The sequence below is a fragment of the Magallana gigas genome, chromosome 6, assembly GCF_963853765.1.
Source record: "Magallana gigas chromosome 6, xbMagGiga1.1, whole genome shotgun sequence".
NCBI classification, from domain to species: Eukaryota; Metazoa; Mollusca; class Bivalvia; order Ostreida; family Ostreidae; genus Magallana; species Magallana gigas.
The window spans coordinates 50014069-50041358 of NC_088858.1; the positions used below are offsets into that span (position 1 = coordinate 50014069).

Below are 27290 nucleotides of genomic sequence, written 5' to 3' on the forward strand. Positions count from 1 at the left end.
TAATAATAAAATAATTTATTGAGTATAAAATGCCAACATCAGATCATAAAATGAAGAATAACAGCTTGACATTCTATTGTGTTTATTGAACTAGACCCAGCTGTCTATGATGATAATGTTGGACGGACTGATTCACTGTTGCTAGTATACTACAACCCCTGTACGGTCCAGTACATGTATCTTCTCCTATCACAAGAAATTCCAATAAGAAGTCCTATTTCTGTCACACAAGTCTCCTTGCCTTACACTTGCTGCTTTTCACCCACTGACAACGATCTGTAATGATATGAATATAAAGAGTTACTTGTACATGTATATGAATCCTATCATATCAATTTCATCCCAATTCATTCATTCTTCAATATTCAGTCAGTATATATTTTTTGATACATGTTAATACTGGTAGTGTAACATATGAACATTGTTATACAATTAATTCACAGGGAGTATAAAACCTACTTGGGTAGAATCCAGACAATGGGATCCAATGACATCAAAAGCCACCTCCTTCATGTCCAAGGGAGAAAACTCAATCTCTGAGGATAGCAGTAAAGCAAGAATGCCTTTACGCTCCATTTTCTTTGCCAAAAAATTATCAATTTCTTCTTTTCTTGCCTGAAATGAAAAATGTAATTAAAGAAATTAAAAAACAGTCACTAAACAATACAGGCTAATACTTGTAACTCTGACAGATAACTAGTAATTAACTAGTAATTTAACTATGAAGGGTTTCAAGAAGACTCACCTCTTCAATTTGGACGTTTCCAGCTTTGTATGGCTTGAGGTTCACATCATGTAATAGAGGGTAAATGGATTCTAACACACAATCCTTGAAGAAATTTTTCATAAACTCACTGTCTCTCTGTCAAAAGTAAGTTGAATTATCTCAATAAATGACAAAGATGTTAATACATTATAATGATGACCAGGCACATAAACAATGCATTATTTATCAATAAGGAAATTCTGTGCAATATACCCATTTGTATTGCCTATTAGGATAATTTTAGCAGCTCCCACATCCCCCTAACCTGACACAACAAAATGTATTACCCTGGATAACTGAAATATTAGCCTTTGTTTTTTATAATAATCATAATTAATACTTATGTTCACAGTGAGAATATACACGTGCATTGATCGGAAATCACAGTCATGCATCATTATTTTGTGCATCGTCTTTATCATGATCTTATCTCATATTATATAGAAATTGATTTAAATATGCATTCTTTACACATTTTCTTTTCATCTGAAACATTTCATTATACCAATAATGATAATTATTTAATTAGTTAGACTATAGTGTAAATATTAATTAAGCTATCATATTGAAATATATTCATATATATATATAGATTAAAATAAATAATCAAAATGAAATAAATATAAATGTATCATTCCCGGATTATTTGTGACCCTCAACAATTAACTAAGGATTCCAAGTTTAATATAAACATGTTCATCATGGATAATGAGCCTATATTACAGATATAACAGGGTTGGGGAATCTTATATAGACGAAATAGTGTTAGTTTAAGTTGTTAATATTTTTCTTTAAACATTTGGGTTTCTTTTGAAAGGAAACAGTTAATCCTCTTCTATAGACTCTAGTATGACCTATATTTGGTATAACTTTTTCTTTTTGCAATAGATTGATCCCTTGATATTTGATATTACAGTAAGCAAGAAAATATATTTTAAAACTTTTCCGTAAACATGTATTCCGAGGAATATCAACTTTACATTGTAGGCAATGTAATATCACAAGAATGCACAAGAATACAGAAAAAGTATTTTGTACTAATTTGTACTCAAATAGAGTTTTGATCGGTTGAAAAAAGTTGTGACTATGTTATATATAAAACTGTTATTTTCACGCTTACATATATGTAATATACAATAGATGTGTAAATGATGTGTACAGGAATTGAAAAGGATCAAGTCAGACTCAAGAAATGTTAAGAGCTTGTAAAGTTAAAATCATTTAATTTTATGACATTTTATTTATGACAAGTGCTCAAGCCTTGCAGCATTTCCTGTGACTTGTAGCAATTGGCAGTAATTAATGCTTCAAATTCTAATCTCTGTTATTTTTTTTCTATCTAATGAATTATATGCTGTCTATTAAAAATTGTCACATCCCTCTTCTCTCTCTCTCTCTCTCTCTCTCTCTCTCTCTCTCTCTCTCTGAGAAATAAATTATAAGAATTCACAGATAATTTTTTTTTTACAGTATTCCACCAAAAAATCCCCTTTACTTTTGAAGCAGTTGCACAAAGAAATGAAGGTGTTAACACACTTTTGAAAGCCTTGCACTTTTCTTTTTCTGTGTGGTGGTAACAAGCTAGTTTTCTTTTTCTTTTTTTTTTTTTTTGGAAATAGTTAGTTGTAAGTCAAAACACAACTATATTATGTATTGAAAAATTGATTAGAAAAAATTATGAGTCAAGGTTGAACAAATATAGCAAATGAATATAAACATCAAACAACAGCCTCCAATCAACACAACTTACCAACTGTTGTCATGCAAAGCAAGATACAGAATGAAATGAAGTGAAATTAAATCATTCATAAAACAAATGACATCACTACTTCTAAAAGACAGAACAAAATTAATAGTTACTTTATTACAATGAACTAGAAGTGGTATTTCATACTTGTCAGTGAATAAAAACTGATATACATGCACAGTGTTTGTGTTAATTTCGTTATTAATGTAGAACATTTAAGGGACAATTATTATCTGAATGTAACCATTGTACATCTATATGAATTGATGACTTATAATTGTATATATTCACATAACATTCTTGTAAAGGTTATGGAGAAATGTTGAGTCTATGCAATGCTCATCAATAAACTCCTGCCCACATTGTGCAGGGACACAACAGATATCAATTTCATTCTACAAGGTCAACAAAACAGCCTATTTGTTGGTTGGGTGTTCAAACCCAAGAGTGGGATAGGGAGATTGATCATAAAAACTGAGGTTCATTGGTGTTCAAAGGTGCTGTCTCTGAATCTGTAGCTGTGGACAAAACCTATCATCCCAATGGTTCTTAGGTGCAAAATGTAATCACATTTATTGAAACATATTACAATATACAATAAAAGACTGTCACAGCTGATGTGTTTATCTAGAAGTTTAACTGTATCCTTGAATATCTTCAAACATTACATCTAGAGCATATACTGTATACTGGGTACAGTCATGTAGATATTACAGACTTACTCAGTTGAGCTTTTTAGTTTTTATTTATTCAGATACTAATACTAGTGCCTACTTATCAAAGAATTGGATTAAACACAAAGAACACAAAAAGTTCAAACTGTACATAAGCAAGTGGGAAATATAAAGATACTGTATATCTGAGATTCATGAAGTAAACAGAATGAAACATGTAGAAAACCATCTTAGTAAGCAAATGAAAGTACAGGTAACTGTTTTAGAATTGTACAATTAAAAGACAACAATAAACGGCCATTCAAATCATTGTATTGTGATAAAGGTCAACACTGCATAAAGATGAATTTTAAACTAGAAGTCAATCTAAAAAAAATATTTCAAAGACAAAACATGAACTGTGATATTAGAAATATCAGAACTGACTCTGAGTCATGAGTACAACAGATGACAGTGAGATTTTTTAATAGAAAGAACACCTCTAAGGAAGGTATAGCTAATCCAAATAAACTTGAGAGAAACTGGCAAATAAAGTTAGATTTGCTGCCAGTAATGACCTAGCTGCAATAATGTAGTCCCATCTTTTTTTTAGGAGAGCCTCTCCAGAAAAAGTCAGATGTCAGAAAAAAAATCTATATTTAGCTACATTACTGCAGCTAGGCTACATCAGGGCTACATTACTGCAGCTAGTTATGACCTTGACATAAATGCCTGACAATGGAAGTATATATCTGCAAAGTCTAAAGTGTCTAGAACATAGCATAGCTAAACAACGGGACATGTTTTAAAATATGTCACCAGGATTTAAGATGGAAACGTAACAGAATGCAGGCAGATCATCTAGAGTAAATACATGCATAATATATTTCTTATATCAAATCAATGCTCCAAAACACAATTAGGAATGGATTCTTTTATCTGCATAATGAAATATGATTATCAAGCTATACTCATTCCATAACACAACATCAGAAGTTACAGAGTACTTGCTAGTATGGCTATTTATTTATTACATGTTAAACTGTCATAATCTAGAATGAATAAATATTTCTAAACCTTTTCTATCAACACTATTACTGTGAAATTATCTATGGGTATTAATCAGTTTGATTATTCTATTGACAATATACACGCATACAATCAATCATATTGATGCTTATTTGTGATATTAACACTTACCATTTCCACTCGTTTGACTGTTTTGGACTTTGATACGTAGGTATCCTACAAAACCAATATCAACACTACAAGTTAATTGTTACACATTTATCTTGTAAAGAGTGCTTTAACAAAATTAAAATTACCTCTGCATATATGTTCTGTCATAGGACAATCCAGAGTATGAACATGTACATGTACATGTTATTACAGGACATACATATTACAATATAAATCTTGGCAGATTCATATAGTTAGAGGAATCCAGCAGGGTCCTTATTTTACATGGTACAGTTTACACTATAAATCATGACATATAGTTAGAGGAATCCAGCAGGGTCCTTATTTTATGCGGTACATGTACTTGGGTAAGTCTTACCCTAAGAACTTTCATTAGATCATGCTGGTCTGCTGCCTGGGGGAAGCTTGTTAAGACAGGACTGTGCAGTAGTTCTGTTAAAACAACATATATTTGAGGACTACAATTAAAAATTTAATGTAGAAATTACTTATATAATGGAATCCTATAAGGATACCTGCTACATATACAATATATATATATCTATTAACTTATACTGGAAGCTATAATAATGCTATCAATTGTTTAGATGATCTAGAATAACTTAAAAACTCCACATTTCCATATTAAACTTTTCAAGGAGATTCTTGCCCTTTAGAGCCTTCTTTTTTTTATCCTGCCATGTTGATGATGATGGTGACCTTGTAAAATGACCTTTGGTTAAGACAACCCCATCCTACAGAGTGACTTGGGGGGGGGGGGTTCTACAAGATTATTGTTTTTTAATGATTGTCCGTCAGGGTCAATAAATTGTAGCACAGTCATCAAACAAAAGTTAGTGTAGTAACCTGTTGAATCAATGTCTAGACGATTCCGGAGAAGTTCATCAGCAAGTATCTGCCTGTAGTAGGAGTAATGAATCAGGAACGCAGCATTCCCAATCAAGGCCTCTGGAAGGTTGCTGAAAATTTTAAGAATGACATGTACATTGAATAATCATGTTTATCAAGCATATATCTAAAATTTCAAACATAGGTAATCACAGATTACAAAGCTCACCGAGACAAGACATCACCCTTATGAGACATCACCTTTATGAGACCACCTTTATCATACTATATGAAAATCATACTTTATGATCTTGGATATTCATTGATACTGTTTTGACACAATATCATATATCATCTGTTAAAAAATTGTATGATAATCATATGTTCATGTGTTAATCAATACAATAATATAAAATCAAATATTGCATCCTATCATATTCACAATATATATCATATAATACAATAAAACACCGTAATAAACAATGATGAGATATGATATTGTAACGTATAATATGACATTGTATTGTGTTATACGTTATTGTATTTGATCACATAATACAATATCATAATATATAATACAATATAGTATCATATTACATATAATACAATATAGTATCATATTACAATATCATATTACATATTACATCATATCATTGAAAAATATGATATCATATTGAATGTATAATATAGTATGATATTGTATGATACTGTATCATTTATGATACATAATATGATATTGTATCATATGACACAATATAATTTGATACATTGTATCATATCAAATGATAAAATATTATGTGATAAATTAAAATATTTATAATAAAATATTATATTATACATGTTGTATCATATGGTACAATAATATATATTACAATAACATATAATACAATTTCATGTGATATTGAACATATACTATTTATAAACCGATATCATATTATACAATATCATATGATACGATATTATATAATATTACAAAATAATAAAATACAATTTCATGTGATATAATTCTATATTACAGAAACCAATATCATATAATACAATAACGTATGATACAATATTATAGAATATACAATATTGCATCATAGGATACAATATTATAATTTGCAATATCTTATGTAATAGTATCATGTGATAGAATAAAAAAATAATAATATCATATAATATTATACAATATTGTATCATAATATACAATAATATACATAACAATATCATGATACAATATCATATAATAAAATATCAAAAAAATTTATACAATATCACATTGTATCATAAAACTTTTTATAATATCACATATGATATTATATTGTATCATATTAAACAATATTGTTTCATATCATACAATACTATATTATAGGAATCATGTTATATCATTTATCAACTATCGAGCAGGTTTGAGTGGGGTAGGAGATTTCTATAGCAACTTTGATAATTGAGATCAGGCTCTGCATCTAAAGCAACCTCTGCGTTTCATTTATTATAAAGTTAAATCAACTATGCAAGCTATCATCTATAAAACATGTGACCTGTTCCAAAAAACTAAACCTCATCCAGCATCCGAAACCTATGGCTCAGATTCAGCATTCAAGTCTGTCAGGTGCATCAGTATCTTAAGACACGCATCATCCATGCAAGTTTGGTGAAGTACGGACCAGTAATAACTAAGATATCATCATCAGAGGGCACTAGCAATTAAAACCTTAACCTCCTCCAGCATCCGCAACCTATGGCTCAGATTCAGCATCCATGCCTGTCAGGTGCATCTGTATCATAAGACACACCATCCATTCAAGTTTGGTGAAGTTAGGGCCTGTAATAACTAAGATATATTTTTTAGCATCCTTGATAATGGAGATCAAGCTCTGCATCTGAAGCTACATCTGCAATTCACTCATATTACAGTTTAATCAACTATGCAAGTTTAAAATAGTACTATTATCTATTAAACATGTGACCTGTTCCAAAAAACTTAACCTTATCCAGCATCTGAAACCTATGGCTCAGACTCAGCATTTAAACCTGTCAGGTGCATCAGTATCATAAGATGCACCATCCATTAATATATAGGGTGAAGTTAGGACAAGTAATAACTAAGATATAATCATCAGGGCACCTGTTTCAAAAACTTTAACCAGCTCTTAAAACCTTAACCTTCTCCAGCATCCAAAACCTATGGCTCAGATTCAGCATTCAAGCCTGTATGGTGCATCAGTATCATAAGACGCACCATCCACGCAAGTTTGATGAAGTTAGGACCAGGAGTAGCTAAGATATAATCATTAGAGGGCACCTGCTCAAAAAACTTTAACCAGCTCTAAAAACCTTAACTTCCTCAAGCTTTCGAAACCTATAGCTCAGATTCAGCATTCAAGCTTGTCGGATGCATCAGTATCATAAGACGCACCATCCATAAAAGTTTGGAGAAGTACGGACCAGTAGTAACTTGGATATAATCATCAGAGGGCACCTGCTCAAAAAAACTTTAACAAGCTCTAAAAACCTTAACCTCCTCCAGCATCTGAAACCTATAGCTCAGATTCAGTACTCAAGCCTGTCTGATGCATCAGTATCTTAAGAGACACCATCAATGCAAGTTTGGTGAAGTACGGACCAGCAGTAACTTAGATTTTGCTATCAAAGGGCACCTGCAACAAAACTTTAACCTGCTCCAAAAACCTTAACCTCCTCCAGCATCCGAAACCTATAGCTCAGATTCAGCACTCAAGCCTGTCTGGTGCATCAGTATTATAAGACACACCATCCATGCAAGTTTGGTGAAGTACAGACCAGCAGTAACTTAGATATTGCTATCAAAGGGCACCTGAAAAAAAACTTTGACCTGCTCTAAAAACCTTAACCTCCCCCAGCATCTGAAACCTATAGCTCAGATTCAGTACTCAAGCCTGTCTGGTGCATCAGTATCTTAAGACACACCATCAATGCAAGTTTGGTGAAGTACGGACCAGCAGTAACTTAGATTTTGCTATCAAAGGGCACCTGCAACAAAACTTTAACCTGCTCCAAAAACCTTAACCTCCTCCAGCATCCGAAACCTATAGCTCAGATTCAGCACTCAAGCCTGTCTGGTGCATCAGTATTATAAGACACACCATCCATGCAAGTTTGGTGAAGTACAGACCAGCAGTAACTTAGATATTGCTATCAAAGGGCACCTGCAAAAAAACTTTGACCTGCTCTAAAAACCTTAACCTCCTCCAGCATCTGAAACCTATAGCTCAGATTCAGTACTCAAGCCTGTCTGGTGCATCAGTATCTTAAGACACATCAACAATGCAAGTTTGGTGAAGTACGGACCAGAGGTAACTTAGATATTGCTATCAAAGGGCACCTGCAACAAAAACTTTAACCTGCTCCAAAAACCTTAACCTTATCCAGCATCCGAAACCTATAGCTCAGATTCAGCACTCAAGCCTGTCTGGTGCCTCATTATCATAAGACACACCATCCATGCAAGTTTGGTGAAGTACAGACCAGCAGTAACTTAGATATTGCTATCAAAGGGCACCTGCAACAAAAACTTTAACCTGGTCCAACAACCTTAACCTCCTCCAGCATCTGAAATTTAGGACTGAGATTCAGCATCCAAGTCTTTCAAGTCCATAAGTAGGTCCAGATGCATGATCCATGCAAGTTTGCTGAAGATATGACAAGTAATGGCTTAGATACAGGACCTGCAACAAAAACTTTAACCAGGTCCGGACGCCGATGCCGACACCGACGCCGACGCCGGGGGTATAGCATATGCTCCCCTTGACTTCGTCTCGGTGAGCTAAAAATCCCTTTAGTAGATTACGCTTGATCCTTTAAGTTCAATTGCAAACACCCAAAGACTATTCTCAAAGATTAACGGTACATGTGTAGGCAATTTAACTGCCTTAATATTATTGATTTACTATTAGCAAATAAATATTAAGACATTTCTAAGTTTTTTCACATGACAGTTTCTCTTATTCAATATTATAATGGTGGTCTGACAAACTTCTGTAAATGATGAAGGACTTACTCCATGTATGATTTCTGTTCTGCTTTTGGCATCATGACCTTGACATTTAGACGTGGTTGCTTGTTCCCGGACAGCATTGCCATGAAGGAGCTGCTTGTTGCTGAAAAACCAATGATAAGTAGTCCTTATAACAGAAGAAACCAATGATAAGTAGTCCTTATAACAGAAGAAACCAATGATAAGTAGTCCTTATAACAGTAGGAACCAATGATAAGTAGTCCTTATAACAGAAGAAACCAATGATAAGTAGTCAGTATAACAGAAGAAACCAATGATAGGTAGTCCTTATAACAGAAGAAACCAATGATAGGTAGTCCTTATAACAGAAGAAACCAATGATAGGTAGTCCTTATAACAGAAGAAACCAATGATAAGTAGTCCTTATAACAGAAGAAACCAATGATAGGTAGTCCTTATAACAGAAGAAACCAATGATAAGTAGTCCTTATAACAGAAGAAACCAATGATAGGTAGTCCTTATAACAGAAGAAACCAATGATAAGTAGTCCTTATAACAGAAGAAACCAATGATAGGTAGTCCTTATAACAGAAGAAACCAATGATAAGTAGTCCTTATAACAGAAGAAACCAATGATAGGTAGTCCTTATAACAGTAGGAATCAATGATAAGTAGTCCTTATAACAGAAGAAACCAATGATAAGTAGTCCTTATAACAGAAGAAACCAATGATAGGTAGTCCTTATAACAGAAGAAACCAATGATAGGTAGTCCTTATAACAGAAGAAACCAATGATAAGTAGTCCTTATAACAGAAGAAACCAATGATAGGTAGTCCTTATAACAGTAGGAATCAATGATAAGTAGTCAGTATAACAGAAGAAACCAATGATAAGTAGTCCTTATAACAGAAGAAACCAATGATAGGTAGTCCTTATAACAGAAGAAACCAATGATAAGTAGTCCTTATAACAGAAGAAACCAATGATAAGTAGTCCTTATAACAGTAGGAACCAATGATAAGTAGTCCTTATAACAGAAGAAACCAATGATAAGTAGTCCTTATAACAGAAGAAACCAATGATAGGTAGTCCTTATAACAGAAGAAACCAATGATAAGTAGTCCTTATAACAGAAGAAACCAATGATAGGTAGTCCTTATAACAGAAGAAACCAATGATAAGTAGTCCTTATAACAGAAGAAACCAATGATAGGTAGTCCTTATAACAGTAGGAATCAATGATAAGTAGTCAGTATAACAGAAGAAACCAATGATAAGTAGTCCTTATAACAGAAGAAACCAATGATAGGTAGTCCTTATAACAGAAGAAACCAATGATAAGTAGTCCTTATAACAGAAGAAACCAATGATAGGTAGTCCTTATAACAGAAGAAACCAATGATAAGTAGTCCTTATAACAGAAGAAACCAATGATAGGTAGTCCTTATAACAGTAGGAATCAATGATAAGTAGTCAGTATAACAGAAGAAACCAATGATAAGTAGTCCTTATAACAGAAGAAACCAATGATAGGTAGTCCTTATAACAGAAGAAACCAATGATAAGTAGTCCTTATAACAGAAGAAACCAATGATAGGTAGTCCTTATAACAGAAGAAACCAATGATAGGTAGTCCTTATAACAGAAGAAACCAATGATAAGTAGTCCTTATAACAGAAGAAACCAATGATAGGTAGTCCTTATAACAGAAGAAACCAATGATAGGTAGTCCTTATAACAGAAGAAACCAATGATAAGTAGTCCTTATAACAGAAGAAACCAATGATAGGTAGTCCTTATAACAGAAGAAACCAATGATAAGTAGTCCTTATAACAGTAGGAACCAATGATAAGTAGTCAGTATAACAGAAGAAACCAATGATAAGTAGTCCTTATAACAGAAGAAACCAATGATAGGTAGTCCTTATAACAGTAGGAATCAATGATAAGTAGTCCTTATAACAGAAGAAACCAATGATAGGTAGTCCTTATAACAGAAGAAACCAATGATAAGTAGTCCTTATAACAGAAGAAACCAATGATAAGTAGTCCTTATAACAGAAGAAACCAATGATAGGTAGTCCTTATAACAGAAGAAACCAATGATAAGTAGTCCTTATAACAGAAGAAACCAATGATAGGTAGTCCTTATAACAGAAGAAACCAATGATAAGTAGTCCTTATAACAGAAGAAACCAATGATAAGTAGTCAGTATAACAGAAGAAACCAATGATAGGTAGTCCTTATAACAGTAGGAACCAATGATAGGTAGTCCTTATAACAGAAGAAACCAATGATAGGTAGTCCTTATAACAGTAGGAACCAATGATAAGTAGTCCTTATAACAGTAGAAACCAATGATAAGTAGTCCTTATAACAGTAGAAACCAATGATAAGTAGTCCTTATAACAGTAGGAACCAATGATAAGTAGTCCTTATAACAGTAGGAACCAATGATAAGTAGTCAGTATAACAGAAGAAACCAATGATAAGTAGTCCTTATAACAGAAGAAACCAATGATAAGTAGTCCTTATAACAGTAGGAACCAATGATAAGTAGTCAGTATAACAGAAGAAACCAATGATAGGTAGTCCTTATAACAGAAGAAACCAATGATAGGTAGTCCTTATAACAGAAGAAACCAATGATAGGTAGTCCTTATAACAGTAGGAACCAATGATAAGTAGTCCTTATAACAGTAGAAACCAATGATAAGTAGTCCTTATAACAGTAGAAACCAATGATAAGTAGTCCTTATAACAGTAGGAACCAATGATAAGTAGTCCTTATAACAGTAGGAACCAATGATAAGTAGTCAGTATAACAGAAGAAACCAATGATAAGTAGTCCTTATAACAGAAGAAACCAATGATAGGTAGTCCTTATAACAGTAGGAATCAATGATAAGTAGTCCTTATAACAGAAGAAACCAATGATAGGTAGTCCTTATAACAGAAGAAACCAATGATAAGTAGTCCTTATAACAGAAGAAACCAATGATAGGTAGTCCTTATAACAGAAGAAACCAATGATAAGTAGTCCTTATAACAGAAGAAACCAATGATAAGTAGTCCTTATAACAGTAGGAACCAATGATAAGTAGTCAGTATAACAGAAGAAACCAATGATAAGTAGTCCTTATAACAGAAAAAACCAATGATAGGTAGTCCTTATAACAGTAGGAATCAATGATAAGTAGTCCTTATAACAGAAGAAACCAATGATAAGTAGTCAGTATAACAGTCAGTAAACCAATGATACAGTACCAATCAGACCTAACCTAACACCAGAGTAAACCCCAACTAAACCTGGGGTTTACTTTTTGGGTTTACTTTAGGTTTACTTTTTGAAAATTTGGGTCCACTCGGGGTTTACTTTGGGTTTACTTGGATATTGCTTTTGAGGTCAACAGTACGCACTGAAGTGTGAAGCAGTCCCATCTTTTATCTTACCATTCTACTGCCTGTAATTTCTGCCCCTTGTATATTCCGAATACACAGTACGCGCCCGTTTTAAGGGGTATACTTCTAACTGGGTTTACTCTCTGTGTCCAATCTGGGTTTACTTTGGGTCCACTCTAGTAAACCCGAAGTAAACCCAGAAAGTATACCCAGGGTTTAGTTGAGGTTTACTATAGCACTGAATCATGATTTTTTGAAGTATACACTCTCATAACTGCAGCGGTGTATGCATACAAATTGAGTAACGCGCGTTAGCGCGTTATGAAAATTTGTATGCACACACCGCTGCAGTTATGAGAGTGTATACTTCAAAAAATCATGAGTTAATGCTTATATTTACATTTTTTAACTTCATACCTTAAAATTCCTATCTTATCCTAAGGGTAAGTTAATATTAATGGAAGAGCCACATGCGTGAACTTTGATTTTCGCTTGTGACGTTGCAGTTTACAGCATTCAACGTTTGTGACGTCATAATAAAACTCGTCATTTTAACCTTTGACTACTTGTTGCATTTAGAGGCATTTGAAGATCACAGAATTAAATGGAAAAACACAGTAGAATGTAAATATTTTCTGTTAGGTTGGTTCTGATTGGTACTGTAAGTAGTCAGTATAACATAGGAAACCAATGATAAGTAGTCCCCATGTTAACACCAAACATGATAGATAAACTAAATTACCGGGTAACCATGACTCTCTTTCAAATCATGCTTATATTTTGCAATATGAGTTCTGACAACTACTTTTAGACTCCTGAAAGTACAAGCGTACTCACTTCTTCTGCTGATGCTGGGGTCCACTTCTACTCCTTTCTCATAAGGAGTCCCTCCATTAACATAGAGGTCAAATGACCTGGAAATAAACATGACTGTCAACTCTCTTAAAGAGCATGTCCAAGAAATGCTGATACATGTCTGCATAATATTATCATTAACGGGGCATGGTCACGATTTTGGTCAATAATTATTTTTCTGATTTTAATATTTACAATGTTTCATTAAGGCATTTTTAAAAGGCAACCGAAATTTGAGTGTCATTTGTTGAGCTTTAAGCGAGTTACAGAGCTTGAAATTCTTTGTTTTGTAAACAAAGCATTTGTTTACATTTTGAAAGATGAAGTGAAAATTCAAGGTTTAGACCTAAACTGAATCGGTTAATTGTTGGGAACTGTTTAACTGTGCTTAAAATGAATAAAAAGATAGAAAAATAAGCTGGAAAAAGTTTTTTTTACTGTATATTGAACCTATGTAAACAAAAACAGGGCACGAGCCTTGTTTACATGACAAGGAATAGTGAGCCCTATATCTTGCATATAACTCTATGGATGACTCTCAAATTTTATTTGATCATTAGAAATGCAATTCTAAACCATTGTAAATAATAAAATCAGAAAAATAGAATTTGACCAAAATTGTGACCATGCCCCTTTAATAAGCTATCTTTAGATCATCTTGCATAAAATTTCAGTTACATTGAAAATTGATCAGATTGAAATTACAGGTACTCTGTAGAAAATCCCTATTTTGATTCCTCCACAAAACCACATATCTACTAGTATATAAATACCTGTTTGCTACCACTCCACCATTTTCTTCCACTAGAGGTAGATGTACCCAGCCACAACTAAATTCTCCATACTGATTTGTTTTCTATGAAAGATTGGAATTTACAGAAATAGTCACCTTCTATATCATGATAATGGTACCACTAGATAAAAATGGAACGATATAAAATATACAGAAAAAAGAGGTGGAGGGAGGGAGGTTAAATTAGTGTTAATAAATATAAAAAAAAAATTATTCACATTATTTCAACAGTTGGCCGACACATATTATTCATAAATATCTGCTTTTCGAGTATTTTGCACATACTGAAGATGAAAGCAGCATGGGTTATCAGTCAAATGATGGAGAAATTAAAGGAATAGAGAGTCAGAGCATGGTTAAATATTTCTGTGTTGCATAAGTGGTGTGAGTTTAGTTAAGATGAATACAATGTGATGTTCTTTCACCTCCATTGGTTTTATAAATGTTGAATCACTAATCCCATCTTTAGCATAGTAACATTCACATAAGCCATTAAGTAATTGAATTCTTTAATCTTTTTATCTTTTATTAAAGAAATATGTATACAGGAGAAAATAAGATTAACTTCAGTGTATATGTTGTATATTTTGCTGTAAGTGGGAAGTGTTTAGGCATAAATCGATGGTTAGTTTTTTCATCAGTAAAAAATTCATTCACACAATAAAACTTTCTCTCTCTCTCTCTCTCTCTCTCAGAGACAAGCAGAGCTAGCACAGATACACACATTGAACAGAGGATCTACTTCCTGCTACAGCAAGAAGTTTTCCTCTAGTTTATCAGTTGCTCTTTGTGCATCAAGATTTGGTCTTAGGAAAACCAATATAATCAAGTGAAATGTGAAAGGTCACAGAAAGACGCCAAGGCCACAACTACTCACAGGATTCCCTTTCTCTTTATGATCGGGCTGTCATGCCATAGATAAAAGATGATTTACTTAAGACAAACCAAAGATTGCAGGATAACAAAAAGAAGCCTGCCTTTTTATAGTACATGTACATGAATAAAACAAGCATCAATTTACTAAACCAGTGTTAAATAATGAGAAAATCCTAACATATCAAATATTCATATATTTAAACAAAATGATAAAGAACTATTCAAATACTTACAACTTTACAATATGATGCACACAATTCAAAAAGAATTCCTGAAAAATTAAATCTCAAATTTAATTACTGTTTTTCTCCTTTAAACATATTTAATATTAACAATTTGAAACATCAACATACACATAAATATACAGTAAAACTCGTTTAGAACGAACACGGTTAAAGCGAAAATTCGCTTTAACTGTGTTCGTTCTAAACAAATTTTCGGATACAGCGAACTTTTTTGGAATCCCCGGTAAAAATCTTAGCAAATCTTGGCAAATTTTTACGGCTATAATGAATTCGGATATAACGAATTTATGGATATAGCTAACTGATTTTGAGTCCCGTAGAGATGAAACATAACGAAACATAAAACCTTTACAACGTATTTTTTTACAGTTTAAAAAAGTTTTTACTACCAATTAATAAAATAGTTTGAATGAATTTATTTTTATATAATTTTTTCAATTCACAATCCCATTATTAAAGGTATCAAAGTAATGACTTTTTATTTTTACCCTCAATTAGCGAAATTTATAGTCTGATGAAAGAAAACATGCGTATAGTGAATTCGCTGTAGATATTATTACGAATTCGTTATATGGATATAACGAATTATGGATATAACGAAGTAATTCCATTGGACCCTAGGACTTTGCTATAATGAGTTTTACTGTATTTCTCAGATAATCAATTGATTATATGTTTTAAAGAATTAAGCACCCTCACCTATCGTAGAACTGCTAGTGTTATTGGATCTGATGAAAACCTCTCCATGTAGGTATGGGTCCATCATATCATTGATCTATTAACAAACGTTTATAAAAAATCACACAACAGCCAAGATCATACAAATGGATTACTCACTGATAAATGTGCTGGCCCAGGTGTCACTAAAAATTTTACATCATTTAACTCAGTCCTCAACTCAAATTGTTGTAAGAAAAGTGTATAAATTTGAGGTTAAAACTCAGACTTGAGGCTGAGTGTTGACTTGAGGAAAGTTGGTGACAACTGGGCTTGATATAATTAATATAAATAAAAACTGTATCATGTTTATTTAAGTTTATTCACAATTCATGAAAAAGGATTATTTCCCCTAAGCTATTTTTATAACACAAGGGTTGATGAATCTGTGTGATTCTTACTTTTGAGGAGAAGGACCAAGCTTTCTGTTCCTTGTCGACTGAGGTCACCTTGACCGTGTGGATGTTACTCAGCACCTGTATCAGCAATCAAAGTAATGGTCACTGTTAACATCTCTGTGTCTATTGTGCTTAATCCATTCATTTATTCACAACAGTTAATTTAAAAGCATGCATGTACACAAACACCCATACTTTCTTAACATATAGAAATAAAAATTCCCTATTCATTATCTAATATTTTTTATTAATTGAAGTACATGAACATACTGCTGGTATAATCATGTATTCCAATAATTATGATTTTAAAAAATTCATCGCATTCATGTACATGTATTTGATGTGTACTTACATTCTGTCCATCAAACAGACACATTCTAATATGGCGACCAACAATGTCAATTCCTGAAAATATAAAGATCATTAAAAATATTTTTAAGTCAAAAATACTGGCAATCATTGAAAATTAGGATTAATTTACATATCAACATGAAATATATGTACATGTATCATAAAAATCATTCAGAGAGTAGCATTCCTTTAACTAGAGGGATAATGAAATTGCTTTTGTCTTCAGGCTAGTAAAACATTAATTTATAAGATATTTCTTTTATGCCTCATCTGAAGGTATACATTGTACATATATGATGATTTAAATTTTGATTTTTTTCAAAAAATATTTCTATCACTCTGAATTGAGTGATTTTTTTTAGATCCCTTTTGAAACTTTCATCAACAATGAAATGTACTACAGCAAATGTACAGTCATGCATGACCAACCTTTTCCTGGCAATGGGATTTGCTTACACCCCTGGATCTGGATGATTCTATCTATCTTTGTGGGGATCGGTCTCAACTACAAATCAAAATCAAAGTACCAACAGTACTGAATGCTATCTTGAATACTGCATCATTCTGTAACTAGCATAAGTTAACAAAATACTATTTTCATGCCAGTAAATTTTTTACACACTGTCTGATCCTAATGCTGCATTTTCGTGCCAATATGATTTACTAAGAATAGGAAAGTAATAGTGAAGGTGTCCTCAAGGTTTTCAATCTTTTAAACTAATGTTCATGCATGCTTTTGTTATACTTTTTAATTGAGTTAACAAGTCTTAGAACAAAACAGCAGAATCATGTTCCATTTTATCGGTTGATATTTATGGGTGTATTTTCTATTTTTCAAAGGAGATTCCTTTATTAATGTCTTCTTACCTTGTTTTCTTTTGGAATATAAAACAGGTCCCGATAGGAAAGGTTGGAATCACTTAATTTTGGTGCAAGGTAGCTGGTCATTGTGTAAGTTTCATCTACAATATCCAAGGTTCTCAATTTATTGTGACTTTTTAACCATCAGTTGCTTTCTTAGAAGTTTTAAACCAGCTAAAAAACATTCTTTTTCACCATGAATGTTTGCAATAATATTGATGATTAATTCACTGACACTGACCTTTGAAGAACATTGGGCCGAGTGTTGAAGGTCTGAACCCTGAAGGAACAGCCCCTAGAGCATGCAGTACATCTGTCACACTGGTCTGCAAAGAAATTATAATCGAATGCATTTACTGGCTACAAATAATTGATTGGTTATAACATTGACCAAGGAATATGGGTCAAGCTGGAGTAGGTACATACAGTGTTTGTTGTGCTATCCACATTGGTAAGTATTGATAAATGTTTATGATTTACAGACAAACAAATGGTCCTTTGCTAGAGTACATTTAAAAAAAAAAGAGCATTAATTAAGTTAAATATGCCAGCAAAATATGAAAAAAACATGTAAAAAAAAGTTAATTTCTTTGATACATTATGTAGTTGGATTTTTATTCATAACTGAGCCTAACCTTTCACTGTCAGGTACAAGTATTGGTGGACAGGTCTTAAAGATATATTAAAAAGCAGGCATTAAACAAATTTAAAAGAGAATAAATAATTCCAGTAAAATGTGAATTAGTATAAAGAAAAGGAAAAACAAACAGGGGACTGTTTAAACATTTTATACAAAGCATAGGTCTTACAACATTAAACAACTTATCAACAGATATGGGGAGTATTGCAAAACAATGTGCGATTTTGGGAGGGGGAGTCATCCTTTCACTGAGTCAGCTAGAATATAGAATTCAAAACGAGGCACATAGAAAATATAACAAAGAAAATTCCCCTCTCCACATCTTATGTCAGTAGTAGCAGTGTGGTAAAATGTTAGAGACACTTACCTGTCTTTTCGCCTATAGAAATGGTCAAAAGGACAACACAGATCTTTTTTAGTATTTAGAAATATCATGTTATTCTCCAACCTACCAGTACATATATATACTATAACTTAACAGAAATTTGGGCTAAACATGCAACTAATGTTTCATAACACTAACAATATGATTAAAGCCAAATAAAAGCATGACCAACTTAAATTTCCCATAGTCTTAACAATTTTTTTATCATAAAATATTCTAAGGGATTTTTTTTTGCATCAGTTTTTGAAATAAACTTCAATGTAAAATCAAATCAGAACTGTGCTCCCATGCATCAAGTTTTGAGACTGATTAAAAAGCCATGCACTAGGCAGAATATTTAGAAACACCTTAATTGCTCATATCGAGTTCAAGAAGCAATGATTTAGTCAATATGGAGCAAGACAGAATGAAACTTGGCTCTGATATACAAATATAATTTAGCTATCAATCAATACAGATATACAGATATATATATATATATATACAGTAAAACTTGGTTATAGCAAAGTCCTTCGGACCAGTGAATTTACTTCACTATATCTCTACCATTAACTGCCATAACGATATAATGAATTTGTAATAATTATTACAGTGAAATCGCTATACATTCAAATGTTTTCTATCATATGACTATCATTTGAACTTATTGCGGCATAAAATTAAGTAAATTCTTTGGAAACCTTAAATAATTAGATGTTAAATTGAAGGATTTATGTAAAAATAAACTCATTCAAAAAATTGTTGGTAAAGCTTATCTTTTAAAACTATAAAACACATCATTGTAAAAGAAGAATATTTCCCTATTTTTCACCTGTACAGGACTCAAAATCAATTCCCTATATCTGTAAATTCATTCATTATAACCATATAGGTTTGCAAGAATTTCTTAAGAATTTCGCCAGGGACTTCACAAAATTTCGCTATATCTGAGAATTTGCTACATCTGTGTTTGTACTTAATGAGTTTTACTGCACACAGATATATACTTTTTTAAAAATAAATCTCTCTATTCACATTTTGCTATGTAATAGTTGACCAGCAACATCAAATATCACTCTGTAAATTATAAATGTACATGTTAATGTGAATTTTTCATATCATGAATGAAACATGAATGAAGGGCTTCTATTCTAGGATAAAACAAAGCATACTTCTGGAATGGTGGATGTGTGTGTGCCTTAGGACATGAACAGTTACTTGTATTACTTACTAACTCATGGTCTCTCTAAGCACATAAAATTTCATTTTAAATAATATCACAATGCTATGACCAAACAAACAATAGTACAATAATTATTCTACATTCTTATTACCATGACTATTATAAAGCTGTTTGATTTTGTTTTTAATTTATAAATATTTTGAAGACTATAAATAAATCTGATGCAACAAGACTTACCTCCCCTAGAGCTTTCTTGATGCTTCCCCATCCTTTTCTAGGACTGAACAATTAAAAGAAAACAGTCAATAATCATAGGAAAAGTGCATTTCTAAGTTGAACTTCATAGATGAAGAATGAAATTTAATGTGTAAGTATATAATCATTGCTGTAGTTAACCCAATCAACTGACTCTGTGATAAACTCCCCAATGTTGGTCATGAAAACTGGCCAAGATTATCGGTGCTATATGTGGATTTGTTTTAAGTTTGCTGACCAACGACCACATTAAACGTATGTAAGTTATAATACAATTTAATTTTTATGAATTGCAAGTTTTTGAATAGTTTGAAGGGATATATATATTTCAGGACACATTTGAAAGCAAAATAGATACAATTTTTTTGAAAACTTGTCAGGTGAGAGGCACCCAGGCAATTCATTGAATTGTGCCAACACAAATTCTCATGATTTCCAGACATGAAAGGAGATGCTTAATAGAATTGACTGCTTCAGCTATTCTATCTGTATATGGTCAAGATCGCAAAAAGCATGAGCCCTGTTGGCCTTATAATAATACCTGGTCTTCGTTTTTGTGTCTTCATCCTCAACTTCATCTTCATCTTTTTCCTCATCCTCCTCCTCTTCTTCTTCTTCTTTAATGATACATATAAAAAGAATAGAGCTAGGTTATAAACCTCACATCATTCTTAAATAAGCATGATCATGTATAATTTGAGGCAATTTGTTTCAAGTAAGTTAACAGATAAAAAATGAACATGTATGTATTATGATCATATTCATACAGTAGTTAAATGTAAGAAAATCTTTGAAGACTTATGACATGATTTATTAAGAGTAACATCTCCATTCATTGATTTAAACAATCATTTGTAAATGACCGGTATCATAATACCTTCTATCATTCTATCATGCCATATATTATAGACTTACCATCATCTTGCTGGACATGTTTGTATTTGTTGTGCATCTACAAAATGTTAGTTAAAATGTTGTTACAAATAACACAGGTGGTTTTGAAGGTTTGAGAGAGAGAGAGAGAGAGAGAGAGAGAGAGAGAGAGAGAGAGAGAGAGAGAGAGAGAGAGATTTTGTTTATAAACACCTTTAGAAATGTTTTTGGGACAGTTCCTCTTTTCCCATCTGCATTTTCAGCCTCCCACCAACCATCCTCCCTGCAAACATTTTTCTTTTTTAAATTGATTTAAAAATAATCATAAAGACATAGTTTACATTCAAAGTATGGAAATAATTAGATCAGCCAACAATCCTAAAGACATAATGTCTATTACCAAATTTTCTTTTCAAACATTTGAGAGGTAAGAACTTGAAGTTGTACCTTGTATTAATGATGGTTAATATTTCTCCTTGTTTAAATGACAAATCCCCTTCCTCCCTCCCTTCATAGTCGTAGAGTCCTTCAAACTGGAGGCCCTGTTATAACAATGTTCATATTAGTATAATGTTTCAAGTAAAATGCTACCTTTCTCCCTAAGGAAATCTGCAATCTTTAGCAACTATAGAATTGAACATTGGATACTAACCTCAATGGTAGTTGGATCCATGTCTGTATCTCCCTCTTCTTTCTTTGTGGTTTCTCCCTCCTCATCGTCCTCATCCTCTTCCTCCTCATCATCATCTTCTTCCTCCTCATCTTCTTCTTCCTCCTCTTCATCATCTTCCTCCTCTTCCTCTGTTTTTGCTGCTGATTTTGTTTTAGGTTTACTAAAAAATAATTTCCATTAAAGAAAAACTGTGACCATAGTAGGGATACATGTACAATATACTTGATGGAGCTTTATCTTTAAAACTTAGAAGCAAAGGTAATCATATGGAACACCAACCTCTCTGTCTTCATGGTGTCCTCTTCTTCCTCTTCCTCCTCCTCTTCTTCTTCCTCATCCTCCTCCTCTTCTTCATCCTCATCTTTCTTTTCTTCTTTCTTTTTCTCCACTTTAGCTTTCTCTTCTTTCTTCTCTTTGGTATCTGTTTTTTTATGCAAGAAAAAAAATACTTCTTTTAAACTGGTGTGTAACTTTTTAACTTACATGTACCTGTAACAAGTGTAATATGCTGAGTAACTATGCAATAAATGCTTTGATGATGTCCTATGCAAATTTCTCCAAAAATTCATTTTCCTTTTACATTCTTGATTGATATAACTTACATTAAACTTGACAAAATATTTTTTTTTAATATATTTAATATAATATATATATATTCATTTTAATATATATTTATATTCAGTGTATATTTCCCCATATGTTTGCATCGGAAATCTGTGACATTCATTTTTCGATATTTACATCTACTGAGTATGATTCCTTTTATTTCCTATAGAAACTTATGGTTAATTCATAGCTCAATAGAAACAGCCAGACTGAAATCTACACGCCCCATTTATCGATTGGTCGAAATCTACAGCGGCTGAAACTGACAGGACTGAAATCGACACACCCTGTTTATTAATTGGTTGAAACCTACAGCGACATAAGAAAAATAACCGACTGCACAAAATAATCATGATGATGTCAGACTCTAAGTCTCACAGGAGACAATTTGGCTGTTTCTTTTAGCTAACGTACTGATGTACATTAACAGTAATTTATTGGATTTTACTTAGTACTTTCTATAATTAATTCATCAATTAATTAAAAGAAAGACGTGAATATAAACAATAAAATGCTATCTTTAATGGTTCATATGGGTTATGAAGGTAGCGATCATTGCAGAAAAATTTTACATAACCCGCTAACGCGCTTTATGTATTCTTTCTGCAATGTCGCCACCTTAATATCATGAATCTCCAAAGAAAGCATTTTATTGTTTAAATAACACACCAAACCTGACCATAGCGTATGAGCAAAAGTAAACGTCATAATGTGTTTTAAATAGATTTATTATTGTAAGACCACATGAAACCTTCAAACTTACATAATCAATTTGATATGTACTTATGAAAAATAATCGTTTAAACATATATATTTCTTAATAAATAATAAATAAAGATTTTCCTCAAAAAAGTTTCTGGCACAATATTTTTAGTTGCGGAAGTGAGGTACAAATGAATATGGCTGTTCCATCTTTTAAACATATTCCTGACTAACAGCGTATATACAAGTAATGGCTTTAAAGTGATGATACACAAATAATCTACAAATGAACAACAATATGAACATAAATAAATGCACTGAATGCTTATTTTTGGATATTGACGGTCCTATAACACACCAGGCCATGTAAATAAATTTTCATATCGCGCAAACACACAGTACATGTATTTAATTTGTCTGCAAGGCCTGTTATAGGACCGACAATATCCAACAAAAAAGTATTCAATGCTTAAAACATTCTGCATAAAATTTATTTTATGAAAATAAATAATATCCTATTTAATTTCTTTTATGTAATGAAACTGTGAAATTCTCTCTGGTGTACATGACAAATCACTGTAGATTTTGCTCTACCGAAAGCTACCAGGTACATTTTTAAATCCTAAATAACACATGAAAATGTAAAGCAATAATACAATTGTTTCAATGGTTCACCCTCTTTAATGCAAAATTACTTATTTCCGTTTGTTATAGCTAGTACTAAATGTAGATATACCTCTGCATAAATCTATTACAGACCTCTGATCTCCCTGTATGAAGATATTCATAAGCCATTAAAAGGGTTTAAGTATACCTTGTTTTTCACTTTCTTCTTCCTCTTCCTCCTCCTCTTCTTCTTCACCTTCTTCCTCATCCTCTTCTTCTTCTTCTTCCTCCCCACTTTCCTCTTCTTCTTCATCGCCTTTTAACTCCCTGCATTAGGAAACATGATAGTCAATTGTAGGAATTCAAACCATAATGATATTGAATTGCATTAAGGCACAAAAGCTCACAAAACATACTTAAGGTATTCTTCCCCTTTTTCATCAGGTAGAAGTTTCTTCATCTGTGTGTCCAGCTGTGTCTGTAGAGAGAGTTTACAACCTGTCAAATTTCACTCACAAAAAAGACTCTCTAGACTCTAAATGAACAGTGGGTGGGGGTACACTTACCTGCCACTTCTCTAGTCTTGTAATCTCAGCCTTCTTCTTGTTTTCAAAACCTTTTACTTTAGCAGGTTCATTTGCCTGTCAGATGATTAAAACAATACGCAGATATGAATAACCACTCTGTTTTTTATGTTCAAATTCTATTGAAGATGAATTTCATTTTATTTTAATATGTCCCATATACGAAGGCTATCGCAAAAAATACATTAAGCCGTATTACTGGAAAAAACCTTCAATGTGTAAACTTCTGCAACTTTTTAATGTTGAAAATGTAAAGGAACTATGTAATCTGGGTAAATTTATTCACTTTGGTTTGAAAATAAGACAAGATTTACTTAATGCAAATTAGATGTTGATATCATGTGTACACTTCTGCCACATTCTCCTGTTAACCTACCTGTATGTGTATATTGTTTATATTTATTGTACTGATAAGCTGTATAGCTTAAAGTTAATAAAGAACTGAACTGAACTGATTCATTTTTATCATTCCAGATTGTTATAACATCAATTTCATTATGAAATTATATGTATTTAATTTAGTATCATCGGTCATGGTAAATTTCTCTAAGATAATTAATACATGTAGATAATTATGTAATGATAACTGAATTTGTGACAAGTAAAATAATAAAATAAATGTACACAAGATTTATTACAACAGACTATCATGGATAGAGTTCATGTAATTTACTGTTGATAAAACTAAATATGTCAAAGAAATCAATTGCTTTTTGCTATTTACCTGCAACTGACTAACTTACAAATCAATTCTGGAAAAACTTTTGTATATCACATAAGAACTCAAAGGCATGTTTATCTTTTGATAGTTTTGCATGGGGGTATACAATTTAGCAGTCATTCATCGTAAATTATTCATAACCTCATGACCCAAATTTCAAGTTATAGGATTGATACAAGATTAGATCTCAGTATCTGACAAACTTATGATGAAAGTTTTACCTCGTCTAATTCATTAGCTGCTTCCAGGTACTCCTCTACTTTCTGTTTCATTTCATAACACCTGCATTGAGAGAAATGGAATTAACTAACATGTTATAAGACAAAAAAATAATTACCCATAACCTCTAAAGTAAAATTAATATAAAGTTTTATTTTTCTTTACATTGCTGTAATACCGAGCACAGCTAGAGGTGGGCAAAGGCCGCCTCACAAAGCGCGGATTAATGGTAACACATATAATTATATATATAAGAAAATCAGTAAAAAGTGAGAGTTGATTCAGGGGTACTATGGGCTTAAATATTTTCTTCCAGCCCTGGGCGTGCCATATTGGTCGCCATTTTGTTTTTAAAAAGTTAATTCGATCATTGATTCATGATTGACTGGCACTTATCGATGTTTATTGCCCCTAAACTCGATTAAAATCTTTCCAATGTTTTAATTAAAGGTAACTTAAATTAAAAGAAATTAAGGTGGAAACCAGATAATTTTCAATAGTGCTTCAATCAAAAAACACGACTAATTCTACGTATGCAGTGCATTTTTCCCACCAATTTGGGACTGGGGGCTGGGGCCCTTTCAATTGCGAAAAATAGTGACAAAACAGGAAAATTGGGAAAATTTGTTTTTATTAATTTTACTTAAATCTAATGATTTCTATCATTCACTCGAATACTAAGTAAAGCACAATGCTTCTTTTTCTAGATTTCTTGAAATTATTTATTATTCTATTCAGTCTTTCTTTAAAATTTTGACAACTTGTACAAAGATTTAATTGTACAAAGATAAAATATGGAATTTTGGGTCATAGATTGGGAAAATATTAGGAAATTCCCAAATCAGGCCCCAAAAAAAACACTGGTATGTCTTATCAAATTAACAGATGAAAAAATAAGAAACCAAGGACCTGATCTTTCCGTAACTGAATAAAATATTCAATTTTTTTTCAATTAAATTGATAAACAATGAAAGTAGAAATAAAAATTTGGAGTCACGTAACTCTCTTTGGCTATTTCTGAAGGCAAAACTTGTACGTTTTACGTATGAAACATGATGTCACAATGTACACTGAGCATGCATCAAATAAATTGTTGAACAAAAATTATAGTGCACTGTGTTAAATCTGCGCTCCATCCATCGGTCACACCATTTACATATTAATATTTAAGAATCACTTTTATCATGTAACAAGTTTGTCCTGTCATAGAAGTCATAAGATTAACATAAGATTGACAACAGAATATAATCATGTTCAACAATATCACTCCAATATTACATAAATTTTAAACACATGTTGCATGTGAATATTCATATTAAGTGTTTATTAAGGGAACAGTTTTATTGATCCTAATATATTCAAACATTCATCAGTATTGGTCTCACCCTTTAAACTGTTCTTTAAGTTTTTCTTCATTATTCTTTAATTTAGAATTCCCCAATAACTTTGTGCTCTCCTTTATCTGCTTTTCAATCTGCAAAAAGAAATATAAATCAACAAATAAGTAGCTGTTGACATATAGGCCTACTATGGGTATAGCAAAACAAACAGGCAAATATGTTTGTCAAATGTTGATACAAAGATCAAAGTTACATGTATTTCTTAGATTTTTATCATAAGATTATTTCTTTCATATTTGATATTGTTAAATTAAACATAATAAATTATTATCAGATGAGGGAAAGCAATCAAGTAAGTGGCATGGTCTTTGCTATTCATTTTCATACTTATTTCTCCATCTAAGAATCAATGCTTGGATTTTAAATTTGTACCTGACAAGTTTAAACATGCATTGTGTGCTTCACAAATGTTGTCAAATCAATATGACAGAACTTAACACAATATTCAAAATAATAATTTTAAATATGCAGTGACCATGATCTGTGTCAATATGGTGTCAAGTTAAAACAATTAGTAACTATAGATAATAAATTTCAAGGTACATGTATTGGAGCATAAAACGCGTGTACACAGTTCATCACAACAAACATTCTACAGTCAATCCTTTAAAATAAACATACCAATTTCTTTTGACCATCAACTTCTTTTTGGTGTTTTGCCAGTGGTCCAAGTTCTTTCCCCATTTTAGAATGTTGTTTTTACACTTATTTCATATGCATCAAATTCAGATTTTGTGTTTCGCTGCCATTTGTAAACAATGCAAATGTAAAATCTAAAAACGAAAAAAA

At 32.1% G+C, this 27290-nt stretch overlaps 1 protein-coding gene across 8 annotated transcripts; it reads right to left on the bottom strand.

The window, feature by feature from the left end:
- Window positions 1-27280, bottom strand: LOC105326917 (nephrocystin-1). Of its 8 annotated transcripts, none has more exons than XM_066086456.1 (31): window positions 27123-27280; window positions 26487-26575; window positions 25104-25164; window positions 24144-24218; window positions 23994-24055; window positions 23786-23904; window positions 21943-22084; window positions 21643-21823; window positions 21438-21532; window positions 21204-21273; window positions 21033-21069; window positions 20659-20731; window positions 20100-20142; window positions 18683-18694; window positions 17917-18001; window positions 17682-17776; window positions 17244-17319; window positions 16816-16868; window positions 16467-16541; window positions 16048-16123; window positions 15337-15374; window positions 15105-15131; window positions 14208-14290; window positions 13417-13493; window positions 9216-9315; window positions 5213-5325; window positions 4725-4798; window positions 4367-4411; window positions 746-862; window positions 460-615; window positions 1-276 (listed from the first exon to the last, which is right to left on the bottom strand). In XM_066086456.1, exons 1-31 carry the CDS (start codon window positions 27183-27185, stop codon window positions 259-261), a joined length of 2430 nt encoding a protein of 809 aa, XP_065942528.1. In that variant the 5' UTR covers window positions 27186-27280; the 3' UTR covers window positions 1-258. The 8 variants fall into 8 exon arrangements, with proteins under 8 accessions (XP_065942528.1, XP_065942525.1, XP_065942527.1 ...); XM_066086453.1 differs by lacking the exon at window positions 18683-18694 and adding an exon at window positions 19911-19925; XM_066086455.1 differs by having other exon boundaries at window positions 20659-20734.
- Between the last annotated feature and the right edge of the window lie 10 nt (window positions 27281-27290).

Coding starts and splice junctions, on each gene's coding strand:
- LOC105326917 (XM_066086452.1), bottom strand. CDS start 27,185: ATGGGGAAAGAACTTGGACCACTGGCAAAACACCAAAAAGAAGTTGAT. Junction 15,375..16,047: donor CACTAGCAGTTCTACGATAG/GTGAGGGTGCTT, acceptor TTAATTTTTCAG/GAATTCTTTTTGAATTGTGT. Junction 863..4,366: donor CAGTCAAACGAGTGGAAATG/GTAAGTGTTAAT, acceptor TACTTTTGACAG/AGAGACAGTGAGTTTATGAA.